The following is a 24,603-nucleotide window of genomic DNA, read 5'->3' on the forward strand; positions in this document are numbered from 1 at the left end:
CATTTCTAGGAGACACTGGAAATCAATTTGAAATTATTACATCGCATTTTAAAAATATGTACCTATTAGTTACTGTAGTACATACCAGGTTGGGTTAATTTTAGCGCTAAAAAACTTTTTTTTTATCTTTATACCTGGTAACTAAAAGTAATTTGTTTCGCAGTTTGCTTTCACAATTCACTATTAAGAGTAATCAGTTTGGAATAGGAAGAATTCAATTTTCCACAATGACATGCTGCTCACTGTAACAAAACTTTGTTTTTACCCCCCTTAACCTCAATCCTAAAAACAAAATAATATTCACAGCTTCATATAATGGACACCAACTTTAAAAAAAAAAGTATTGGTGTACTACCTATTATAATTTAAAAAAGTTTAAATCCTATCGTGTTATTTACAACAACAAAAAAAGATGTTTTGAAAATTTGTGATTTTACTTTATAACAAAACTTCTGTTGTTTTTTTTTTATTAAATTATAAGATCAGTTTCACCAACAAATAATATGAATATCGACATTTCTACGCACCAACTGTACATAATTCTTCGGTGTCCTACATTTCCTGACTTTTTGTGTTTATTGTTTACGGACAGATGACGGACGAACAGATAAAAGGACAGATGCAGTGAAATCAATATATACAGGTATCTATTATCCGTACGCAGGGCCATACATTTTCTTTTATTTCATCAAATGTACATTTGTTCATATTAATGGATTCAATATTAACGCAAAGAAGAGTGGAATTGGATCACATATAATATTATATAATCTGGAACTATGAATATACGATACATGTCTTTGATTACCTTTTCTGTTTTGTAGACAAAACCGAAAACATCAAAAGATGAACCTGACCTGTAAGTAAAATAGTATACCAATGGTTTATGAACAGTAAAGCAGTAAAACAAATGGAGTTAGTTGGAGATGGTACTATAATACTCAAGGATGCTGGAAGTTAAATCCAGGAATACCTAACTTATCATTTTTTGTCACAATTACTTTTTAAAGTTGCATATCAGAAATAACTCAAAGAAAAACATGCGTTGTTAAAAAGTTTTCTCTTTATGTGGAACCCTTATAAGACACTATGGTTGCAATAAAAACAAGAAGACAAAGAAAAATATATTATACCAAGACCGAAAGATAAACTGGAATGATAAACATTATACATAAAACAACACAAAAACTACTTAGAAATTTCGTCACATCAACTCAACTTTTAAAAACGGTTGTGAATAGTCAGCTTCACATGATTTTATGATCTAATAGAAATTACTATAAAACATTTGATGGAATGAAAGGAAATTATAATTAAATTGTGAAGTCAATTAAAACAAAATGTGTTTCTATTCGCTTTTACGTCGCTTTTTTTTCAAACGAGAACAAATTAAAAAAACTATACCACTGGTAGGTCTTGCAATAAAGGTCCACGGGATGCTTTCAGAGACATATTAGAAAGGGACAGAAATTTGGTATGAAAATAGAACATATACGGACCCCTTAAAGAAGTTTTGCAAATGCTCTTAACGTACAGAGAGTGGGCCACACTCTCGACATGATGATAATGATGATGAGGAAGCGAAATTAATGGCCTCATTATGAAGGGACGTTATTACGAATTTATACATTCGAAAAGGTCGTCTGACTGCGGCAAGTGTTCTACTGCAATGCAATACAAGACTATATTTCTATATCTCAGTCAACCCTTACTGTAGAAGATTACAGGCATATGCTAGCAAAGCTTTTTTATGTACGTTTTCCTCTAGTTTTTCATGCGGTGATCAGGTTGTAATACAATCTTCATTTTTCCCATGAAATGTTAGTCAAATTGCTTTCAATTGCTTTAAAACAATGCAAGATGTTTTAGAATAAATAGTGAATTGCTGTGAGTAGTAGTTGTCCTCTTTAATTGCAAAGTTAATTTTACATTGTTATTTGTGACCAAATATTGTCTAACCTATAAGTATACGTTGTTTTGTTTTTAATTTGTCTACAAAAAAAAAACACCACCAGTGGCGCTAGAATTAAAACAGTTAATAAGGCAACATTTCATAAACACACAAGACGTTAAACGGTAATAGAAATTGAAATGAAAAGTAGCAAGAAAAAAGAATGATTACATGTGTGTCATTTGGAGATGCACACTTGATGAGAACAATTATATTCAATGAAGGAATATGATGTCTTATTTTTCTTAATGAAACTTTAACTTTTGTAGGGGGACACGTGAAATGAAGAAAATATTGGAGAAAATAGCACAAATCCGTAAAAATGACAAGTCATCTCCCTTTAATCCAGGAGAAGCTGTGCAAGTATTGGACGAAATACACAGTGATTTGAGGTAGCATACAGATTCACATATCATTTTTATTAAACTGGGTAGAAATACATCCATTTTTTTATTTTCCCAAGTATATTTGCCAATAGGGAAAGTGTCCCATAAACACACTCTTAACATTGTCTGGTATGTATGCATACATATAGATTGAGGTAAAGTTACAGTAAATGGGCTTTGTCACAGAATTTATTAATATTTTGCTTACACCTTTGGCTCGTTGAACTGTATCTGAAAATTGAAAAAATGATGCCTTTATTTCATTTTTACCTTAAATATTACTGATTAATTTTTTTTTCAAAATAGGTGCCCATTTATATAAAAAGCACATAATATCGTCGAAAAACGTTCTTTAATTTGTCTTTATTAAAATCATCAAATTTCCTGTTTTTTACTCCATAGATTTTCCTAAAAAATCTGTATGTTTTTGATACAAACATTTTCGATTTAATGATGTAAAATAATACTAGGGTCACTGACTTCGTTTTAATGGTTTACATCAAGCAATGTGGTGTACTCAGTGAAAAAAACACACAAAAACGTCAAAATGATCGTAACGTCATCACCTTGTAGACCCTAAATCGTCTATTTTTGACGTTTTATACTACAGACACCAAAAACGAAGTCGGTAACCATATGATTATTTTATAACGATAGAACGGAAATTTATGTATCAACAACATAGTTTTATGATTTTAAGACAAATTTTAGGACGGTAAAAAGGGGAAACACTTAAAATCTTTTATTGAAATAATGAACAAAAATAAATTGCATTTAATGGAAAGTGTTTTTGTGGCAAATCAAGCCACGACTTCAACAGGAAACCCACTTTTTTAAATGAGATGTTGTCAACAAATTTTAAAATTACACTAGTACAGGGTAACTACAATCGATTGCACCATAGAAGGTTATCTTGAATTCTGTGGATTAATTTTTTTCGTGGGTATCAATTTTCGTGGATAAAGAAAATTTGCATTTTCGTGGTTTTGCCAATCTGTGCATACGACGCCTCTACAAAATTTATAATTCGTTAAACATTTAAATCATGGTTCTCTTGTAAGCACGAAACCGACGAAAATTGGTATCCAACAAATAATAATGAATCCACAGTAGTATGTATAATTTTTACTTGCTGTAATATACTTGCTTTTTGCTTTGATGACATTTTTGGAAGCACTACATGCAGTATTACACTGACGATAAAGTATCAAGAGTACAAGGGAACGGACTACAAAAACAAACACTAACACAACATAAATAGATACAACCAGTTAGTGTGCTGTTAAGTCTTGGAAGCCTTCCAGGCAACACATAAAGTTTTGGTTTGAGCGTCACGATGAAAGGTACTTCGGATGCAGCAAATTTATAGAGTGCTATTTTCATTTACTTTCAACGAATAAAAACAAATTTGTTTCCGTAAATAAAATAAAAAAAAACCAAATTTTGCTTTGAAAAAAAAAAAGTGAGATTATTTAATGAAGCAGATATCTTTTGTTTTCATTTTAGTAAATTCTACATCGCACAGGAAACTCTAAATAAAGTTTCAGATATTCTTGCACAGAAACAGAAACCAACGACCCCTGTAGACTCTACCAAACCCGCAAAAAATCATTTAAAAGCGAATGCAAATGTTAAAACAGGACAGTCGTCTCCTAAACCCGATGCTTCTTCTAGATCTAGAGCAGGTGCCACCATGGTGACAAGACAAAATCAAAGGGATTGCTCTTCAAATAGTAATACATCAAGGTCTGACATTTTGCAAGAGATAAAAAGTCTTATTCAGACAAAAAATGATTTAGAAAAGGGTTTAAGGTATGTATATATCAAGCATCTAATAAAAAGGATATGTATGAAAAAGAAGATCTGGTATGATTGCCAATGAGACAACTGTCCATAAGAGATAAAAAAGACAAGGAAATTAACAACTATAGGTCAATGTACGGCCTTCAACAATGAGCAAATATGTAGTCTGATTTAATTTAGTTTATATTACTACATTTGTAACAATTGAATATATCATTTGATCATTATAGTAATCATTCATTTAATGTAAATAGCCCAAATATTATAATTACGAACAGACGCCATTGATGACTATATTTGTATTTCACTACAACCAATACAACTGTCATGGAAACATTTAATCAAAATGCATTCAACAACAAGAACAGTACACAACCATATTATAAGTCAATCAATACATATGTTAGTGTTATGATTTTTAATTTTAGTTTCTTGTGTATAATTCGGAGTTTAGTATGACTCCTCTGGGTGCGGAAGTTTCTCGCTACATTGAAGACCCATTGGTGACCTTCGGGTGTTGTCTGCTCTATGGTCGGGTTGATGTTTGACACATTCCCCTTTCCATTCTCGAATTCAATTTGGTTGACGTTTGGCAAATAATCACTTGTCAAAGGTGAGCGATCCAAAGCTGGTGTACGAAAGGGCGTCTAATTCAGCAATATTTCAAATTTTGCAGCTCGGCTATCCACAATCTGCATTAAATTAAGTAAATTTCGCCAAAATTGTCATTCGGACTATATGGAAAGAAAAAGTAGAGAACCACTAAATTTATTCATATAAAACATGACATGAATGTTTTTTATGATCAGATGCTGACCAAGTGCTGTAACTTTGTAAGCAATCAATCATCAAAGATGGCTTCTTTGTTTAGCATATGACCCTATGGACAATACATACAAATGTCTCTTTTTAGAGAACCACTGAATGAAATATAATGTAACCATAAATGGCATGAATGTTCCTTATGAGATGCCGACGAATTGTTATTACTTTAAAGCTAAAGTATCATAGAGAGGACCGTTTCGTAAATACATACAAATTCCTCCTTTTGAGAACCACTAGATTAGATATTTCGCGTTGGAAAGGTGTACACATGTCTGATTGACGTAAATCCTATATTTACGTTTATTTATAAAGACGGTATACCGTATTACAAAAGGTGTATTATATTTCTTTTTACGATCCCTTTTTGTCGAGCGTTCGACTTTTGCCAAAAAAATCGGGTCATAGCGATCCTACATTCCGTCGTTGGCGTCGGCATCGTCGTTGGCGGCGTCCACAATTATTCAATCTGTCGTAAAGTTTTTGAAATTTACTTTATCAAACTGTTCTGGATTTCTACCAAACTCGGACAAAAGCTCTGATTGTATATAGATATGCTTAATATTTTGTAGAAAGCACACAACCCAATATTGTGTTATATTTTTGTTTAACATCAACTTGACAGATTTTTTTTTTTAAATTGAGATTCACAGCAAGGCCTCCAAAAACAAAAACGCTGAATTGTCACTTTTTTTTAAAAATGCCTTTTTTAGTTGTTATTCTTAACTTTGTACTTTCTAATAACAAAGGTTTAATATACTGAATGTTTCAATCTGTCTATAGTCTAAAATGAGAAATACTTGTTTAAAGGTTGGAAGAAATAATGGTTTCTAGTACAAACAAAGAAAATGTATAATGTCAGGACAGAGATTACAACTAAAACAAAATGCAGGACAACATTTTGTCCTAATCCCTCTCCCCTAAAAATGTAGTGGTAGCTCCTTGATCAATAATTAAAAAATAGAAACAACTGAATATATGTATAACTATCGCTTTTAATAGCTTTTTATCCGTTCAAATATGTGTTTAGCTCTTTATTATGGGTCGTACGGATATATTGATATAGAGAGTAACACTATATTATAATCTTCTTTTGTCAAAGTGGAATATTGCAAACCTTAAAGCGTTCAACGGATCAAAGAACATTACTTGCAAATAATACACCTGGTATGTCAGTGGATTCAAAAACTGTACTAAATGAAATAAATCAAATTTTAATGCAAACATGGAAACAAGAGGCGGAATCTGAAAAAGATAAAAAAGAAACAGAAACCAAAATGAAAGTACTGGCAAAGACTAACGAAAAGGACGCTAAGGCCAAACAAATGGAGATCGAGTACGTATTTCAGTATCAATGTGTGACAGTATAATTAAATAGCAAAACTAGCTGAATACCTGCATCATGTCCGACATATGTGTTGCTTTAATATTTTTCTAATTACATATTATTTAAGGAATGACTGTTATATTTTTTCTGTCTATGAAGAAATAATTTAATTTTGGATGTAACGCGTCTTCTGATTGGCTGACGTTATTTTGTTATCAGCCCATAGACATAATTTAGTCATGTGATCGTGACGTCATCAACGTTTTTTTGTGGTTTTCTACGGTTTAAAATAGAATTTAGAATTAAATTATAAGAAATGACTGTAATATTTTTTCTGTCTATTCGAAATAACATAAAAAATGTGGTGCACACTGTTAAATAATTGCTACGCGCGTTATTCAGTGTGGACCAAATTTTTTATGTTATTTCGAATAGACAGAAAAAATATTACAGTCATTCCTTAAATAACATTAAAAATGTGGTGCACACTGAATAACACGCGTCATTTCTTATAATTTAATTCTAAATTCCATTTTAAACTGGAGTAAACCATGAGAAAACTTTGATGACGTCACAGTCACATGACAAAATTATGTCTATGACCTAATAAACAAAACAACGTCAGCCAATCAGAAAACGCGTTACATCCAACATTAAGTTGTTACATTATAACATCCGATTTATAACGATTACTGAAAGAAATACTGTTGTCAGTTACCCGTACACCACGTGATATATTGTCTTGTTGGTTAGATATAAATGAAAACAGTACAAGGCTACATATATGTTCACTTTGATATTGACTAATAAAACTACCCAGTTGAACTAACGTACATTATATAGGTTTCACAGAGTGTATTAGTAAGTTTGTCGAATCTGCTATTAGTCTCGAATAGATAAGACCTTTCAATCAGTATTTTTCAACATTGGTTTTTTGCTTTAATAAAATCCAGAAATTGTCATAATTCTTGAATAATTTTCTTTAAAACGTTGAAATTTGTCTCCACGAAAATAAAGTGATTTACTCTATGACAATGCATAAATTATGCATGGTTGTTATAAGACATTTAAGGAAAGTCTCTTTACCAATTGATGACACCGACTCTGACAGTTAAAGTGAAGGGGGTCATCTCAAAATAAAAGGTTCTAAATACTTACACAATGTAGCTTTTCAAGCACCCTTTTAACCCTCTTGCTGTCAGTAATGTTTTTCAAGGTGGCATGTCGTGTGCAAGAAAATACGACCACTCGACGTTTGTGACGTGACATGTCCAATAATGACATCATTCGATATGTGACCTCGAGCCCTAATGACCGTTACATTTGGGAGTCATGGTAGAAAAATATTACACTTTTAAAATCATCGGTCTTTTTTTTTTTTTTTTAAAGTGGTACAGTAATGATGAAAAGCTTGCACAAATTAGAACATGAACATATGTGTTCCTCCGGCAGCAAGAGGGTTAACCTCAAGGGAGGAAGGGGGAGGGGTTGTTGGTTATTTGTAAGAATTTGTTTTTCGTGAAAAGTGCGAATATCTTATTTAGTTTTTCGACGTTATTATTCAAACTATTTTTTATTTAAATTAACACTATATAATTAAGGGGGAAATCTGGATTCAGAATGTTTTTTAGTCATTTTCTTAACTACAATATATTTTTCTATCAAATTGGGGATCTGAATATTTTTTTAGGATATGACATAAGCACCACTCCCCCACCCACCTCCAACCCTGAAGTAAATGGTCGTTCCCAAAGGTTTGTCTTCTGTTTACAAATCCTGAACAAGTCTTCAGAAATTGTCATAGATTTTGTCTTTGGTGACTCCACAAAGTACCTTTCACTTTATAATTTTAAAGATCACCCATGGCATGTTCGACAAGAATCTATATTCTGCAATGACTATCAAATTTTTGATTCCTTCGAGTTTTCTGTTGATTTGCTATCGCGTAAATGGAGTATCTACGAGATGCCCATTTAGATAATTTTTATCCAATAAAGGGTCATGGGTAGGTCAAATAATTAAAACAATGATCCGCTGAATCAACGGTTGAAGTAACTCCGTTGAATCAGGAGGGTGAAGATTGAAAACTGAAAAAAATCTCAGGAAACGGGATCCATAAGATTGTTATCTACAAGATAATTATATAAATAAACCCATCAAAGATACCAGGACTAAATTTTGTATATACGCCAGACGAGCGTTTCGTCTACAAAAGACTCATCAGTGACGCTCGAATAAATTAACTTTCAAATAGGTAAGCATGCATGTAAATGTCGTATGAAATTCTGGAAAACTCTTTCACCACCCCCTCCTCCCCCATTTTCTACCACCTGCTCCCATGCGGATCGAGATTACATTAATTTGTTTGTTCTACAAGGCGTACGGACCATTTTTCTAATTTTCGATAATCGAGTGAAAATTGAATGAGTTAATCGAATTATTTAATTTTGCTTCGTACTTTTCGAGTTATGAATTATAAAAAATGTCTATCTTTAAAATATGGTATATGCGCGCTTAATAGTTTGGTTTGTGGTTTGTTTTTTTTTTGGGAGGGGGGGGGGGGAGGTTGTCAGAGATCTTGAATGACAATCGAGCACAACCGTATTAATTAAACTAAAATGTATCTCTTAAGTTCCACGTGCTATCGGCATAAATCGTCAACATGGAAGACTGTTTCTTGATAAAAGTCCTTTTTTTGTTATTTAGACAAAGGAAACAAATTAAATATCTTGGCCGTAATCATTCTATCTAAGCAATGTGTATTGTACGACAAAATTGATATTCTAAATGTGTAAAGTTTTTTAATAGAAAGATTAATGATGACAGATCATGGCAAAACGCATTTTATATCAAATATAAGTTTCATTTATATATAACTCTGGCATCAAAGATTATTCAAAATATCGTATCTGTGCTTTTTAGCTTCATATACATGACGTGTATGATTTCCGTTCATGAACTACTTACGAATCAAGTGCGCCGCTAAATTAACTTTTGAGACGACCCCTGTATTTTCGCTGCCAGAGTCTGAGTCAACAGTCAAAACCGAGACTTTCCGTAAATCTCTATTTAGAAGGCAATTTTACAATAGGTCTATATACTGCCAATTGGATGACGGTATTTAAAAATAGAGAAGATATGCGAATTGGATGAAGCGTTTGGTATATATCAAGTAGACAGCAATGCAATGACATAACAAAGAGCAAATAACACTAATAATGTTTTATGAAATCAGCTAAATCGTTTGATTCATCATTTTTCACAAATAGATATATTGTAATTTTCTATGCCTATAACCCGAAAAGTATGCGTCAAGGTTGGTATCAAATGAAACATCATGACTTTGAATCACAGTAGAAACGTTATTAAAATGTAACAACATAAATACTTGTGAAATTAAAATAGAAGGACATAATTGCTATATTGCTGAGACCGATCGTACCATGTTTGTTGTTTTTGTTATATAAATCATTTAGGGACCAGTTCGCTCCTATGTGCAATCAAGGGTTTGTTGAATTTTTCAGCAAATGTCGGGATGAGGTTCAGCTGTTTTTCTATGACATGACTGTCACTATATTTGAACTTAGGACAATATAGGTATTACACTTGGGTATTGCAAAATTTTACATTGAAATTGGGCTATGAATTACTGTTCTTTTTCTACAAACTCGTGTTTTATTGTAATATGCTGTGTTTTATGCACTCAATTATTTCATCGAACAGGTTGTGCCCTCCTGGTTTTTAATTGGTTCATGTTTTGTTGTTAAATTTTGTGTGTGTTTTTTTTTATTAGAACGTCGGTTTTCATTGTTTTGCCATTACATGTTTTCAGTTTTCATTTTAATTGTAAACCAGAAGGTTAACAAAACGAGATATTTACGAATATTAAGTATCTCCACAAAAGAGGCTTACTGAGTGATCACTGTACAGATACACACTTCCTGGGTTATATTACACTAGTAAATTGTATATTTATATCTCATACTCATTTTTCAGACAGCTGAATCTCGACGTGAAGGAGTTCAAGGAAATGGTTAAACAATGGCGACCTGACATATACGAGACTGCCACGAAAGCTTTCGGTCGCAATAAAAAAGGGTCGTTACTAAATTGTCTTCACGATTTGATTATTACAGAAGTAAAAGGAGTTGTAGAAATTAAGGAGGAAAATAAAAGAACGAATGAAGAAAAAGTGTAATAAACTTTTTATTTTCCTATAATGAATTAGAAATCTATAAGTTCAACGTGTAGTCTTTTTGCTAATTTTGTCGTTAGGTGCTCTAATGTTTTATTTTCATGCTTTCTGTTTGATAAAAATAAATGTAAGCAACACTTACCACAATTTAGACAATATTTGCGTCTGATATATATATATGTGTGTGTGAATAGACATTTTTCTAAATTTTGATTTAATCTATTCACAGAAAAGCTGAGGCATGCGTTGCTGAGTTTATTGACTTTGTCGAAAAGAAAACAGGACGTATCGTTGAGAAAAAATCTGTAGATACACTTGAACCCAATTTCAAAGAAATGTTAAAGAATTTAAAAAATCATATTGAAGAACATCAAGTGGAGTTAAGGTAATGTTAACTACATAGTACACTCCCGCAATAATTGAATAGAATATGACAACATTCATAAAAATTAATCCATGCTATCATGAAGCTTTGAAAGGAGATACTTGAATGAACAAAAAAAACCCAACAGATGGCTGATAGCTATGCACTCAGAACACTAACAGTCATGTTTATTGACATGTCTACATGATACTTATAGCAACTCACGCTTTCTAATTGTAATAGAACGAATTGAAACAAGTATTGTCATTTTACATGTACATATAATTCGACATTTCCTGCCAGATTACTGGTTGTTGTGTAATAATAATTTTGATATTGGAATGCACATTTGATACACAAATAAGTTTACAATTGTATGTTCATTTTGTTTGGTTCTTCAGCTCATTGCAAGCTTCCGTTGGTTTTGTTCTAAAAACATCAACAGATGCAAGCACGTATATGAAACAAGCGTTGAGGTTGACAACAACCACTGAACGGCTGGACTTACTTAAGTACACTGGGATAGACAACAAAATTAAAACAATTCACATGCAGATTCAGGAGATGACGGATACGTATGCAGAACTGAAATCACAAGAAGCCAATCTGAGGTAGGTGTTGAATTAAAATGTTCCACAACTATAAAAATAATAATGGCATTGTACTTTTTGACATGTGTAATATACATTCAATATACTTATTGAGTTACATAAAATATATATTTTATTTACAGGAAGGAAATTAGAGAATCCCAGAAAAATATTCAAGCAAAAACTACCGAGTGTGATAATTTGCAACTAAGGTAAATTCTTTTATAAGTATACATCATTGTTTAATATATTTTTGTTGATTTATGCGATCTAATGATGTAAGTCCTTTCGGACTGATTTTTACAGGTTTTTTTATCATATGTTCAATTGTGCTGTTTCAACAATGTACTTATTGCTCGAAAATGTGTTAAACCCAACCACATTTTCAATGTTACAGTTTCAAAACTGGAAGATAGTCGGTGAACATTGTGTCTTATTAATTCATATGGCATGATTGTCAATGAAAAAACTATCCATCATAGTTCAAATTAGGAGGAAACAAACATTTGTAGACAACCATACTGCCTGCTTTGATTGGAAAAATCCATACCTTAATTTTGTTAGCCATATTTGTCTATGACTTCAGAGTACTATTGCTTACACAACCACAAAAAAAAAATTGACCGCAAATAAATATACAAGATGTCTTTAATACGTAAGGTTCTTTCGAACCAGTTTTTACATTTCGCTCTGATTTTAAACTATGTTGATGCATCAATCATTATGAATTAACTGTTTACAAAACTTTGAATTTTTGAAATATTAACTTAAAGACTTTTCTACCTAAGCTGTATTTAGGAAACATTTTAGGAGTGTTTGGTCCTCAATGCCCTTCAACTTTGTCATTAATTTGACCTTCTGGACTTTTGTTTATTTGAGCGTCACTAATGAGTCAATTGTAGAAAGTAAACACGAGTCTGGCGCAAATATAAAGTTCACAATCCTGGTATCTATGATGAGTTTATTAACATGTTTGATTAAGCACTTGCAAACGTATTATACCAAGACCCCATGTTTCCTAATGTTCCCTTAACAAAAGGACACGAGTGGCCAAGTGGTCATATTAGTTCATATACAGTGATAACTAAAGCTGTATTTAAAATAACGTTCACGATACATGGAATGGTTCAAATGAGACAACCTTTCAAAAGAATCCAAATGGCGTGAAATTAAACCACCACAGGTCAAGGTACGACCTTCACAAATAACGGACCTTTCGCCACAATACTTATAACTGACAGGATAAACCATAAGTTATATTTACTGTACAAATTTATATAAAGAAAGATATGGTATGATTGCAAAGAAAAAACAACTCAATCAGAGACCTAATGACATGGAAAGTAACAACTATCGGTCATCGTACGACCTTTAACAATTATCAAAATTATATCCCATTGTCATCTGTAAAGACCCCGACATTTGGGCATTTTTCTCAATTCGTTATTTGTTTGCCCAATATTTCTACCTTCCTCGATTGCATGTTTAACTAACTATTTTCATTATTACAATTGGTTTCATGATACAGTTTCCAGAAGTACCTTACATACTAATACTGTAAAATCTTGTTTAAATCTTACCGTTGCAAGAAAAGAATAGGAAAAACAAGATTAGTAATTTTTGTTACACATTTCATATGCAGGCTGAGTAAAATTGCCGGAGCAAAGTTAACAGATGGAAATCCCAGCATCACAAATTTAAGCGATCCTAACCGGCCTATGAAACTGGGAGATAAGTTTTCCGAGCTTTATGATAATGAATGGACTGATTTACTTGATCATTTCATTAAGAAGATGAAAGGAAAAGAAGATCAAGTCATTCAAAATATTTTTTATATTTTGCAGGTATACTAAATATTTTAATAATATTTGTTTCTTTGATTTATAGCCCTTGCGTACTGCTCGCAAATAAAAATGCTAGTTTAGCCACCATGTACACAATTCGAACAAGGGTTTAATTTACATTTTAATTTACATTTTAATGTAAATTATCATTAGAAAAGAATTTTTATTCAACTGACTATAATGTTTTACATATACACTCGTTCACCAACTAACATATTTGTGTCTAGATACGTAATCAGTCTGATGTGGTGCTCACAAATGCATATCGTTAAATTCAAAATATGTCCTTTAGATATAGCAAGATGTGGTGTGAGTGCCAATGAGACAACTCTCCATCCAAAAAACAATTTAGAAAAGTAAACCATTATAGGTCAATGTACGGCCTTCAACACGGAGCCTTGGCTCACACCGAACAACAAGCTATAAAGGGCCCCAAAATTACTAGTGTAAAACCATTCAAACGGGAAAACCAACGGTCTAATCTATTTAGTGTATTTAACTGTAATAAAGATATAAAATAAATTGTTCCCAAATAGAAGGTAAACGTGGCCTTCAAAACTTACCAATCGACTAAATGAACTACAATGAATTGTGGGCTCCTACGAATTCACTACCACTTAAAAAACGTGGAATAGTGGAGAAACTGTCAATTATATAGTGTCTGGTACTCTCATAATGAATGATTTTGTTCAGCGAATGTGTTAAATGTGAGATACATAACATAATGTTTGATGTGCATGCTCAGATTAAAACAAACACTAGCAGTACGATTCGACTTGTTAAAGTAGTTGAACAGATTTTTTTCATTATTATGAATTGCATCTGTGCATTGACTTCACGTGAAACAGTGCAATTTCAAATGAAGTGACCACTGTCCAGTATCAAAATCACTATATTTGGAGAAATAATCTGGATGCAATTAGAGTAAAGTTTTAAAATCACAAACGAAAGTTGCGTAGAGGAGAATTTCAATTATGGATAAATGGTAATATAAATGACAAAACTTTAATTTGCTTTCTATTTTTCATCTTATGTTACCATGTATAGAATTGCTATTTATATTCCGAAAATCGCAAGACCAAATAGATATGTTCTAATGGAAACTCCTCGTAGAAAAAAGTAAAAAAAAAACCAACTGAGATATGCAAAACAAATATCAATAATTATAGACTTTGTTAACCTTGTCAAACTAGAAATAAGAAATTTCTTGAACAGTTTTGATACAATATGTTAGAATATATCGGTTTCATACATGTTCTGTACCTGTTAAGTTCAAAATTCTAAACATAAAAATCTTACACAGAAAACTAGTTAATCTCTTTTTTCGAGATAATTGAAAACCAATCTTTCTGGAAGGCATTTGCATATAAAGGTATGGCGATGTGGTATTATTGTCAATGAGGCAAGTTCAAATGAAGTGAAGTGAATGTGAGCTATCATAGAACCTGTAAGGCCTTCAACGATGAGGAAACCCCGTACCGTATTAGTCTGTTATAAATAGCCCCGATTGATGATTGCATGTGTTTGTTTCTTAAAGACACATTAATAAATACATACCCTTACTCGATTTCAGTGACTTTAAATCATAATAGAAGCTAACAATATCATATTGACATCAATTTTGGGAAAGACTCGGAAGTTTTAGTGACCTTCTACAGATATTTGACACACTCTAAGTCTTCCCCTTTTTAACGATCTCAAGATACAAGGATCCCTAGTTTTTTTATTTATCTTTCTGAATGACAGTTAATCGTATGGGTGATTTTGCATTTCCCTGTGGTTTTGTTGCTGTCTTATTGGCGGTCGAATATCTGATATTTTTCATTTAATCATCAGTCATACCAATAACTACATCGATTCGGGTAATTTAAAACTTGTTTCTTCGCATTGAAACATCTCTTCGTTAATCTGAGTATGGAACGAAAACTTTGTATCACTTACTATTAATGTGAATATATTTATAAAAAGTAAGCGAAATTGATAATCTCACAATGCATGAAAATGTGTTGATTTCAGTTTGTAACACGTGTTCTCTGTTGATCGTAAACAAGTAGTAGACCATCATGCATTGTTAGTTATTTAGTGGATTGGTCAATATCCAAGGTTAACATCATACGTCGTACATAAATTGACAATTACAGGTGCGAGGACATAAGTATCTTAGTTTATACTTATCCATATAAGTTAGTGTACCCGACCAGTGAAATGAAGATCGTATACTCTGATTGTGAAATGAAAAACAATAATGTAACAAATTTTTTAACAACTGACATGACAAAGTTGAATATCAAATGGGCTCGCACAGAAACCAGTAACAATCTTAAAACATTCGAAACAAAGCCTGAAAGTTGATTTACAGGTAATTGTTTCGATCAGCAATCTCAGGATTAACTGGTGTTGTCGATTATATTGTACGGATGTAAAAACAACGTGGTCACAGGACTAAAATAGTTTCAATATTTGTTTAGACGGATCGATTTAATGAAAGTTTCTTACTTAAAAATTACCAGAAACTCGTTCCATTTGACCCAAAATATCAAAAGTCTACATGCTTTTTGATTGACGTTTTCCCTTTCATTCTCTTATATTTAGATTTGCTATAAAGCATGTCAACAGAAGGCATCGACGAAAGTGACCGAAGCAAAAGAATATGCTAGAAAAGCTGCAGCTGTCATTTTAATGGACGAAAAACATCCAGAGGTATTTATAAAGTTTTATGCTAACACAGTTTGAAATTGTCCGCGGCTTACCATGCTATAATACTCTGTCTGTTTTTCGGTTGTGTTAGCAAAAATTGTTCTATCATTTATCCTTTATTTTCAATTAATTGTACAGGTGTGCACGTGAGAACTTTAACAGGCAGTTTAACATTAATAAGAAATGAAATAAAGCTATATCCAGATAGGACAATTATTTCCTTGACTTCAAATTGCAATCATTATCGTCATAAATATGCATAATATATAGTTAATGCATAGGTGATACAAAGAAAGTAACACAAGTAACACATTACGTTATAAAATCAAAAGGTACATTTGCATTCAAATGACACTTTTTATTACAAACGAAAATTTAAACGTAAATATTTGTATTTTATTTTGGACTCTCTTGGTATATCTGATTTTGTTTCTTTCATTATTGTGACAAAATCTTGGTTCTATCCAGTTGGTATAGATTTTCAGAGTAAACCTCATGCGTATATTGCAATGTTAAAAATAACGCTTAAATGTCAAGATTACTTGACAGGGATACGGTACGAACATGCAAAACACAGATTAACAACAGACACCTCTCATTTAATTTGTTGACAGTACACAAGTTCACCACCATAGAAGTACGAAATATGTGTCACACGAATGTACCAATGTAGTTAAACTTAGTATTGCATCCCAAACAGACATACTTTTGAAGTGGCATGTAGCTGTAAATTTCGTTGTCGTTTGGTCTCTTATGGAGAGTTGTCTCATTAGCAATCATATCTTCTATTTTGTATAATAGGTTGATGTGACAATAATTGAGTTCAAGCAAGCAAACTGTGTAAATATACATCTCAAACATAAAAGGAAATGACAAAAAAGTTCAAACAATCAAAGTAATAAATTTAACAATGACGCGAAGAAAAATGTATTTCAGTTGATAGTTAATTTGACGAAAACGCCAATTTAAAAGTTGTTGTAGTGGATACTACATACGATGTTTTAGTACACACTTTTTCGACAAAGTACAATTCATACATTACCAAGACACAAACTAACGATAAACAAAAGCAAAACAATACCGTCGAAACCTCATGCGTACGAATCACACATTTAGACCGCAATGCATCAGAAAAGACTAATCTAAAACCCCGATTAATATTGCTAGATACATGAATGGTCAATATTCCAAAATTCGTCTCTGCCTGAGGAACACAAAAGTTGTGCGTAGACATAAAATCTCTGTGTAGTGATATTGGACATGTTTCTCTTTTAAACAACTGACTGTTCTAAACCATTTATGTTGATTTTGGAAAGTAGAGGACCATGGAATAAATCAGTTTTACCAAAGGAAGACGCATAACGAAATGATTTTCGGGGTGTATTAATTAACGAAAAAAAATCAGACTAAGGACCATTAAAATTTAACCACATAATTATGTGATAGTGAAATGAGCCAACATTACTATCAAAGTGTACGAACTGAACTATAGAAGAAAACGTTACCATTTCCGTCTATCGGAAATTAATGACTCAAATATCGAGTCACGTCAAGTGTTTTAGTAGAGTAGCATGAGAAGTAGCACATAAATGCTATTTATTTTTTCGTCGTTTTTGCATAGACGTATGTCCAAATTCATTCGAATTCTCAAGGAGTTCTAAAATTTAACACAAACGATGTTTATGGGACATTTGTCCCTCTAATCATTGTATTTTGCAGATTGATAAAGTCTTAGAAGAATATACCAATGATAATCGACAACTTATGGAAGCTAGACGACGATCGGGGGATCAAGTAGCTGCGTTATTAGCAAAGGTACTCAATTGTAATACGATATATTCATTTATGTTGAGAATTAGCATTTTATACATATTGGAATATAATGAAAACACATTCAAATCGGATCTTTAAATGGTTACTTTTATGATCATTCTGCTTCATGGTGAGATTTAAAATGCTATGTTTTATGTTCAATTAAAACAGTAGAAAATAAGCCAAAACGTGTTGCAATACATCTAGAAGAAAAGAAAGGAGAACACAACGTTTTAATCTGAATAGCTCTAAAACTACGTAAATTGCAGTCATTTTATTAATTAAAGTCTATTTTAAGACTGTGGTTAATTCATAACTGCTCAAGCTCTGATCTGTTTTATCTGTTAAGAAGTTGTTAATTACCTTGAGCCAAATAATGCATGCCATTTGATTTAATGAAAATGAAACCAATGTGATTACACATGTACCATATTCCGTTATGCAATTTTGATATGTCTCATATTATAATTTTGACATACATTTGATTTCGGTATTATGCAGAATACTACATTTGTTTTATTTAGGAACTACCCAAAGATCCAGCCTTTTTAAAACTGACGAAGGATTACAAAACTGATAAGGCAGTTATAGAAAAAATAGTACAGACGAGTTTCTTCAAATCATGTGTCAATATTTGTTGGAAAATGGTTATTCAGGATCCTCCAATGTTTCTACATCCTGGAGTTAAAAAGGGTGGTACATTTGATAAATCTGTTTACAGGGAGTACACAAGTAGTGGTCAGAAAGTAGTTTTTACTGTATGGCCAGCCTTATATTTACACGAGGGTGGACCTCTTCTGCAAAAAGGCGTTGTCAAAGTGGAATAATAGTTGTACAAAAACATTATGGATATTTTAGGACTTTACATGGTTATAAGGAATATAAGAGATATAGGCGAGTGATATGAGAGCCAAATTTACATTTTTAATGCACCTATCTAACACACGGCTAAATTATATATCACTGGAAAGCTAAGAATGTGTACTTTCTAAATATCCCGGTCGTCAAAAAAAATTATGGTGCATTTTTTTTTAAATCGAGGTCAAAGGTCATGGGTGCAATTTCAATTCAGATACTTCCAGTAGAAAAATCGAATCAAAACAAATGCAAAAATGAAACAATTTTATAGGAATGCTGTATTACTGTTGGGAAAATATATTTCTATCATAGTATTAATTAATTTTGGTTGATTTTAACGGTAACGCATGTTACGTAACGTTTTCTCTCGGAGTCTTTGAAAATCAACCATTAAGTCACACAAATGTATCTGTAGTCGCCCTTGCATTATCTAAATCTTATTATACCTCCATATCATTTGATTGCACGTATTTATAAACATATATCTGCAAATTTGATATAAATAATCCGAAACAAAATATTTGAAGCAAGGGGAAAATATAACATATGACGTATTTTTAATTGTTTAGAAAGTCCCATGATGAGCTGTACATTAAAATTGACGAAGCCTATGGTCTCCTGTTAGTTTGAAAGCCGACCAACCGCTTCAAGATCAGATAACCATAGGGCGGTTTTTTTTTATTATTGTAATGCAATATGTTGAGTCTGAATCATACCGCAATTGCATTTACCTCACTAATTCAGATATGATAAGAGTACTAACTAACATTACTAAAAGGAGTAAAGTGCGACTAGTATATTTATATCAACAAATTGACAATTTTAATATAAAACATCACAAGGAAAATATGACCACTCATTGTACGTCAAACTGTGTTTGATTTTACTTTAGTCGGCCGCCGTGTATCTTAAGATATCTTATTAATCAAACAACACTTGACAAAGGAGTTTGTACTTGTTTTAAATTACGCTGCTACTTTGGCACTACGTATTACTTTTTTATATCTTGTTTTACCGCTTCAAACGGAGGACAAGGTTATCCTAATATTGAACCTTTTATTTGGCTTTCTTATGTTAAAATCCCGTTAGCGTATAACCTAAATGATCGAAACGTCGCACCAATGGGATGAAGGACTATTTAGGTGTCGGAATATTGCGATATCGGAATATTATAGCCTCATTTTAACTTGTAATCTCATCATTCTTATCGGTCAAAATATCCATACAAAGACAACTTCCTTGGCAAGGGCATATACCAGTACGGCAGAGGTTTTGCTCAAAGAGGACACAAGATCTACTATATACAGATTGAATTAAAAATTGGAAATGGACATGAGGGATTTGTCAAAGAGACACCAACCCGTTCAAAAAGCAGGCAACGGCCGAAGACCACCAATGGGTCATCAATGCAGCAAGAATCTCCCAAACCCGGAGGCGTTCTTCAGCTGGCCCCCTAGTTTGAAATGATAATGGACGTCATACTAAGCTTCAAAATATACTCAAGAAATTAAAACAAAAAATCATACAAAAATAAGAAAGGCCAGAGGCTCCTGACTTGGGACAGGCGCAAAATTGCTGCGGGGTTAAACATGTTTTTGCAATCTCAACCCTCCCCCTGCGTGAACAGATCAAATCTTGTAGAAAGTTGGATAACATCATACCGGACCGATGATACCTTTTAACCAACAAAGTCATACGGAGAACTTTCATTGTTTCTGTAATTAGGTCGACATTGTCTTGGATAAAATTTGGACCCCCAGAAGAAAAATAATACCATGTAGAATATATGCCCCATTTTCAATTTTTCTAATCTGTTGATCAGTCAAACTTGTTAATAGTTATCAAAGGTGTGTCCATAAATACGGTGCATTTGTAATGATAAATCTTAATGAAAAAGAGTTAAAAAGAATAAGACAAAAGTATAGAGCTACTGTATACAATATTGGATGTACCTTGGCCTTGTTGAGGCTGTATACATGTACATTGTAACTATGAATAATTGATCATATATTTTTAGTATTTGTTGAAGCTGATAATATGTTATGTAGTTTTCTCGGCGGCGATCCTCGGGCATAAATTAAGCCAGGTTAACTGATCAAGTAATTAAAGTTGTTAACCAGAATACTTCCTTGTGTACAGGCACGTCATCTTTAATCGTCGAAATGTTAGTAAAAGCTGTTTTATGTTCAGAATAAAATAGCTCTTTACCTTCTGACTTCAAATTTTGTAGCAAATATTAAGCGATGCAAGCTCGATGGTATAAAGATTTAATAGTAAAATTATCATAAGTTATTTTGTAAATCAGATCATTACGTCCACTTGTATTTGTGTCCATCTGATGAGTTAAGCCTTTTTCAACTGATTTTTATAGTTCGTTCTTATGTTGTACTGTTATACCACTGTCCCAGGTTATGGGGAGGGTTGGGATCCAGCTAACATATTTAACCCCGTCACATTATTTATGTATGTGCCTGTCCCAAGTCAGGAGCCTGTAATTCAGTGGTTGTCGTTTGTTTATGTGTTACATATTTGTTTTTCGTTCATTTTTTTACATAAATAAGGCCGTTAGTTTTCTCGTTTGAATTGTTTTACATTGTCTTATTGGGGCCTTTTATGACTGACTATGCGGTATGGGCTTTGCTCATTGTTGAAAGCCTTACGATGACCTATAGTTGTTAATGTTTGGGTCATTTTGGTCTTTTGTGGATAGTTGTCTCATTGGCAATCATACCACATCTTCTTTTTTTATATATTGTAGGAGATATATGTATTAACACTCAATACAGCTTGAGTTTGCTACTCAGAGTATACCTTATGAAGTTGTGTAACTTGCTTATAGGCTTTATATATTTGCAAAATATACAAACAGACAAATCAGAATGAGTTGTAGATCTCAGTCTGCCCTCGTTGATATATGAGAAGAGACTGGTCGATAGAATTGGTACATGTAGTACAAAGTCTTTGTACAGACAAAACAGAAGATGATAGGTTGGGTTTACTTTTGAAATATTCATAGCAACTCTTATGATATTTTGTATTTTCAAATGGGATGTTTTCATTTTTTCATATTCATCGACCAGTCTTCTGTAAACTTCATCTTTTCGTTTTCCCACTGCGGCAAAACAACTGTATCTTCATTTAAGTGTTTAACGAAATAGTTTCTATGTAGTAAATACATGACAGACTATGCATCTGTGTAAATCAATGGATGGTTTTTGCTCTTTAGCATAGGAAGGGTTTCATTGTGAACTGGACTGTGAAAATTTGACACGACTCGGAAGATTTTCTACAATTTTCCGATACGATTCCTTATTTAGAAATGGGTGAATTCTACAGAACTCAAAAACTATGTTTTACTTTGATTTGATCTAAATTTCGGACGATTTTATAGCTATTTAAGCTACACTGAAGTTCAAGATAGAAATAGAACCGTTTAAATATGATTTATCGTACTCTAATAGCACTATTAAGTACACGGAAATCGACTAATATATTCAGTAAAAAAACGATAACGAAATAGATAAGAGATTCCGGAAACTATAGTGATGTTACCGAACATCATAAAATTACAGAAATTCGTGATTTTAAGAAATGTTGAGATAAAGTCTTGATCTTGAATGAAAAAACGATAACTGATGAGTGATTTGGTGTGTTCTAAAACGAATAGAGTGCAAAAGCATTTAATAAAAAATGTAATTGTAGATCCGAAAAGGTCAGGATTATGAAAATTTTCGTACAAAATGTCAAATATTTAGAAGGAATGCAAAAGCATGCGGAGTTATAGTTGTAAATATTGTTTTTCATTATTTTAAGAATCTAATTCACTTAATTATTCTATCTAAAAGAAGAGATACGACTAATTTCTTTTGCTTGAAAAACATGTCGTAATTTTATTATTTTCAACTAATTTCTGAAATAAACGTCAATTTTACAAAAACTGCACCGTACGAGTTTGTGACGACCGGGCAAAAATCAAAGTTAAATCATTATTCTTTCATTTAAAAAAGAAATTAGCCGTGTGTTAGGTGGGTGCATTTAAGTCCTTAACTAGACGTCTTTTTCAAATATTACACTCGCCTAATAATAGTTGTAAATAAATTGTGAAGTAATTTATTTTTTATTAGTTAGACCAATACTGTATTTTACATTATACATCATGTTCATTGTGCAAAATGTCAATAGTTAAAATTAGTGTACAAAAACATTTTACATTTTTCTTATGAGTTTTATGAACTTAATATAATTAAAATGCAAATACGTGTTGATTTTCTTTTATTGGTATCTTCATTGAACTTAAACAAAATCTTACATGCTACTAAACATCATAGTGATTTGAACCTCTAAAACCTAAATGAAACCATGCAGAACTAATTACTTATCAACCGCATAGACAATACAAGAATTGTTGAATTCATACTATCCTTAAGTGAGATACATTTCTTAATTTAAAATGATTTTCTTTGATTTATAACGGCAACTATTTTCCTTTTAGTATGTGTACATCAGTATTGATATATTTGGGCCTGCAATATTCACAGGACAAACAGATTAACAGGATAGGTACATTTTATTGACCCAGTTGATCATATAACGATATCAAATTGCTGCACCGTATTCGCATTTAGACAAATAAAGACTCATCAGTGCTCTCGGTCAAATATTTTAATTTCAGGACCAAAAATAAACATTAGAAGCATATATGGTATTTCACTACTTGTATATGCTCTTAATCACTGTGTGGAGGACCCATGTGTGGCCTGTGGCTGTTTTCTGCTCTTTGGTGGGGTTGTTGTCTTTCTGACGCATTTCCAATTTACATTATACATCTATTATCTTAAATGTTCTCTTCAATATTTTTGACGTCGGATTTCAATAAATACATCCAAAGACAGACATTAAATACAATTACCGTTTCACACAATTGCCAATTGGACCTTAAATAACCATTTCGAATAAAAAAAAAGTTACTCATTAAATCAATATTTATAGAGAGAACAATTAAACGCCCATTTAAGAAGCGGTAACAGGATGGACATGAACTTCATATACGCTGATTGAATTTAGTTTGTAGATAATATGTTACATATAATGATAAAGAAGCTACGATTTTTCGTTAGAATAATTAATAACGTTCTTAAGGTAGCACAATACAAAGATTTTTTTTTATTTCCGATCTCCAACCTTTAAAAGGCTGTCACTTTCTTAAGAATGCATATAAGTTAATAAAAGAGGAATATATAGATAGATAAAAGATTAATCTTTTAAATGAATGCAATATTTTTTATCTTCTATATTTAAAAAAAAAATCCGTTTTTTTATCGTGTTTTAAAACGTCGCCAATGTTGACAGTAATAAAAATCTGGAGAGAATTATTTCCCTCAAAATTTCAAAAAATGTTTATCTCGAAAACAAGCACATGGACCTTAATTCTTTTCCTGATACATCAGTTTCTTTATTTATATACTAGCAATTAGTAACAGTCTTTTAAAAAGTTTGTTATTTTGAAACAGAGTAGGGAACATCCTTAAATGACTTATCATCAAGTTTTTTTCTTTTCATCTTTAAAACCGTAACAGAGTGATGGCAACTGTTTTCAGTAATCTTTACCAACAATTCAACATCTATTACCTTGTCTATATATTTGTAACATTGAAATAATGCAAGCAGAAGTTATTGCTCCGACATAACAATTTTGACCGGTTTCCAATTTGTTGGTTTTTTTTATCTTGACAACTAGACCGAAGTGGAAAATTGATCCTTTGTAAAGGACATTTACAAATTCTAATATTTTCGAAAACATTGGGTGACTTCTGAAAAGAAATATTGCCCATAAGTGACGATTTTGTGTTTTTGACTATTCTTCATGCCTTATATATCAAGTACTGTGATACGACGCTAGATAAAAAAAAACTGACGAAGAAAGGTAATACCCGGCTTACACAAATTTACAGATC

At 32.2% G+C, this 24,603-nt stretch overlaps 1 protein-coding gene across 1 annotated transcript; it reads left to right on the plus strand.

The window, feature by feature from the left end:
* Window positions 1-829: 829 nt before the first annotated feature.
* Window positions 830-22,891, plus strand: LOC139485055 (uncharacterized protein MCAP_0864-like). The gene is made up of 12 exons (XM_071269170.1): window positions 830-859; window positions 2,221-2,343; window positions 3,844-4,149; window positions 6,065-6,298; window positions 10,286-10,483; window positions 10,714-10,869; window positions 11,250-11,459; window positions 11,582-11,650; window positions 13,081-13,282; window positions 15,875-15,982; window positions 17,699-17,794; window positions 18,316-22,891. The coding sequence occupies exons 2-12, from the start codon at window positions 2,234-2,236 to the stop codon at window positions 18,616-18,618; spliced, it is 1,992 nt and encodes a 663-aa protein (XP_071125271.1). The 5' UTR covers window positions 830-859; window positions 2,221-2,233; the 3' UTR covers window positions 18,619-22,891.
* Window positions 22,892-24,603: the final 1,712 nt, after the last annotated feature.

Source organism: Mytilus edulis, chromosome 8 (genome assembly GCF_963676685.1).
Source record: "Mytilus edulis chromosome 8, xbMytEdul2.2, whole genome shotgun sequence".
Lineage (NCBI taxonomy): Eukaryota > Metazoa > Mollusca > Bivalvia > Mytilida > Mytilidae > Mytilus > Mytilus edulis.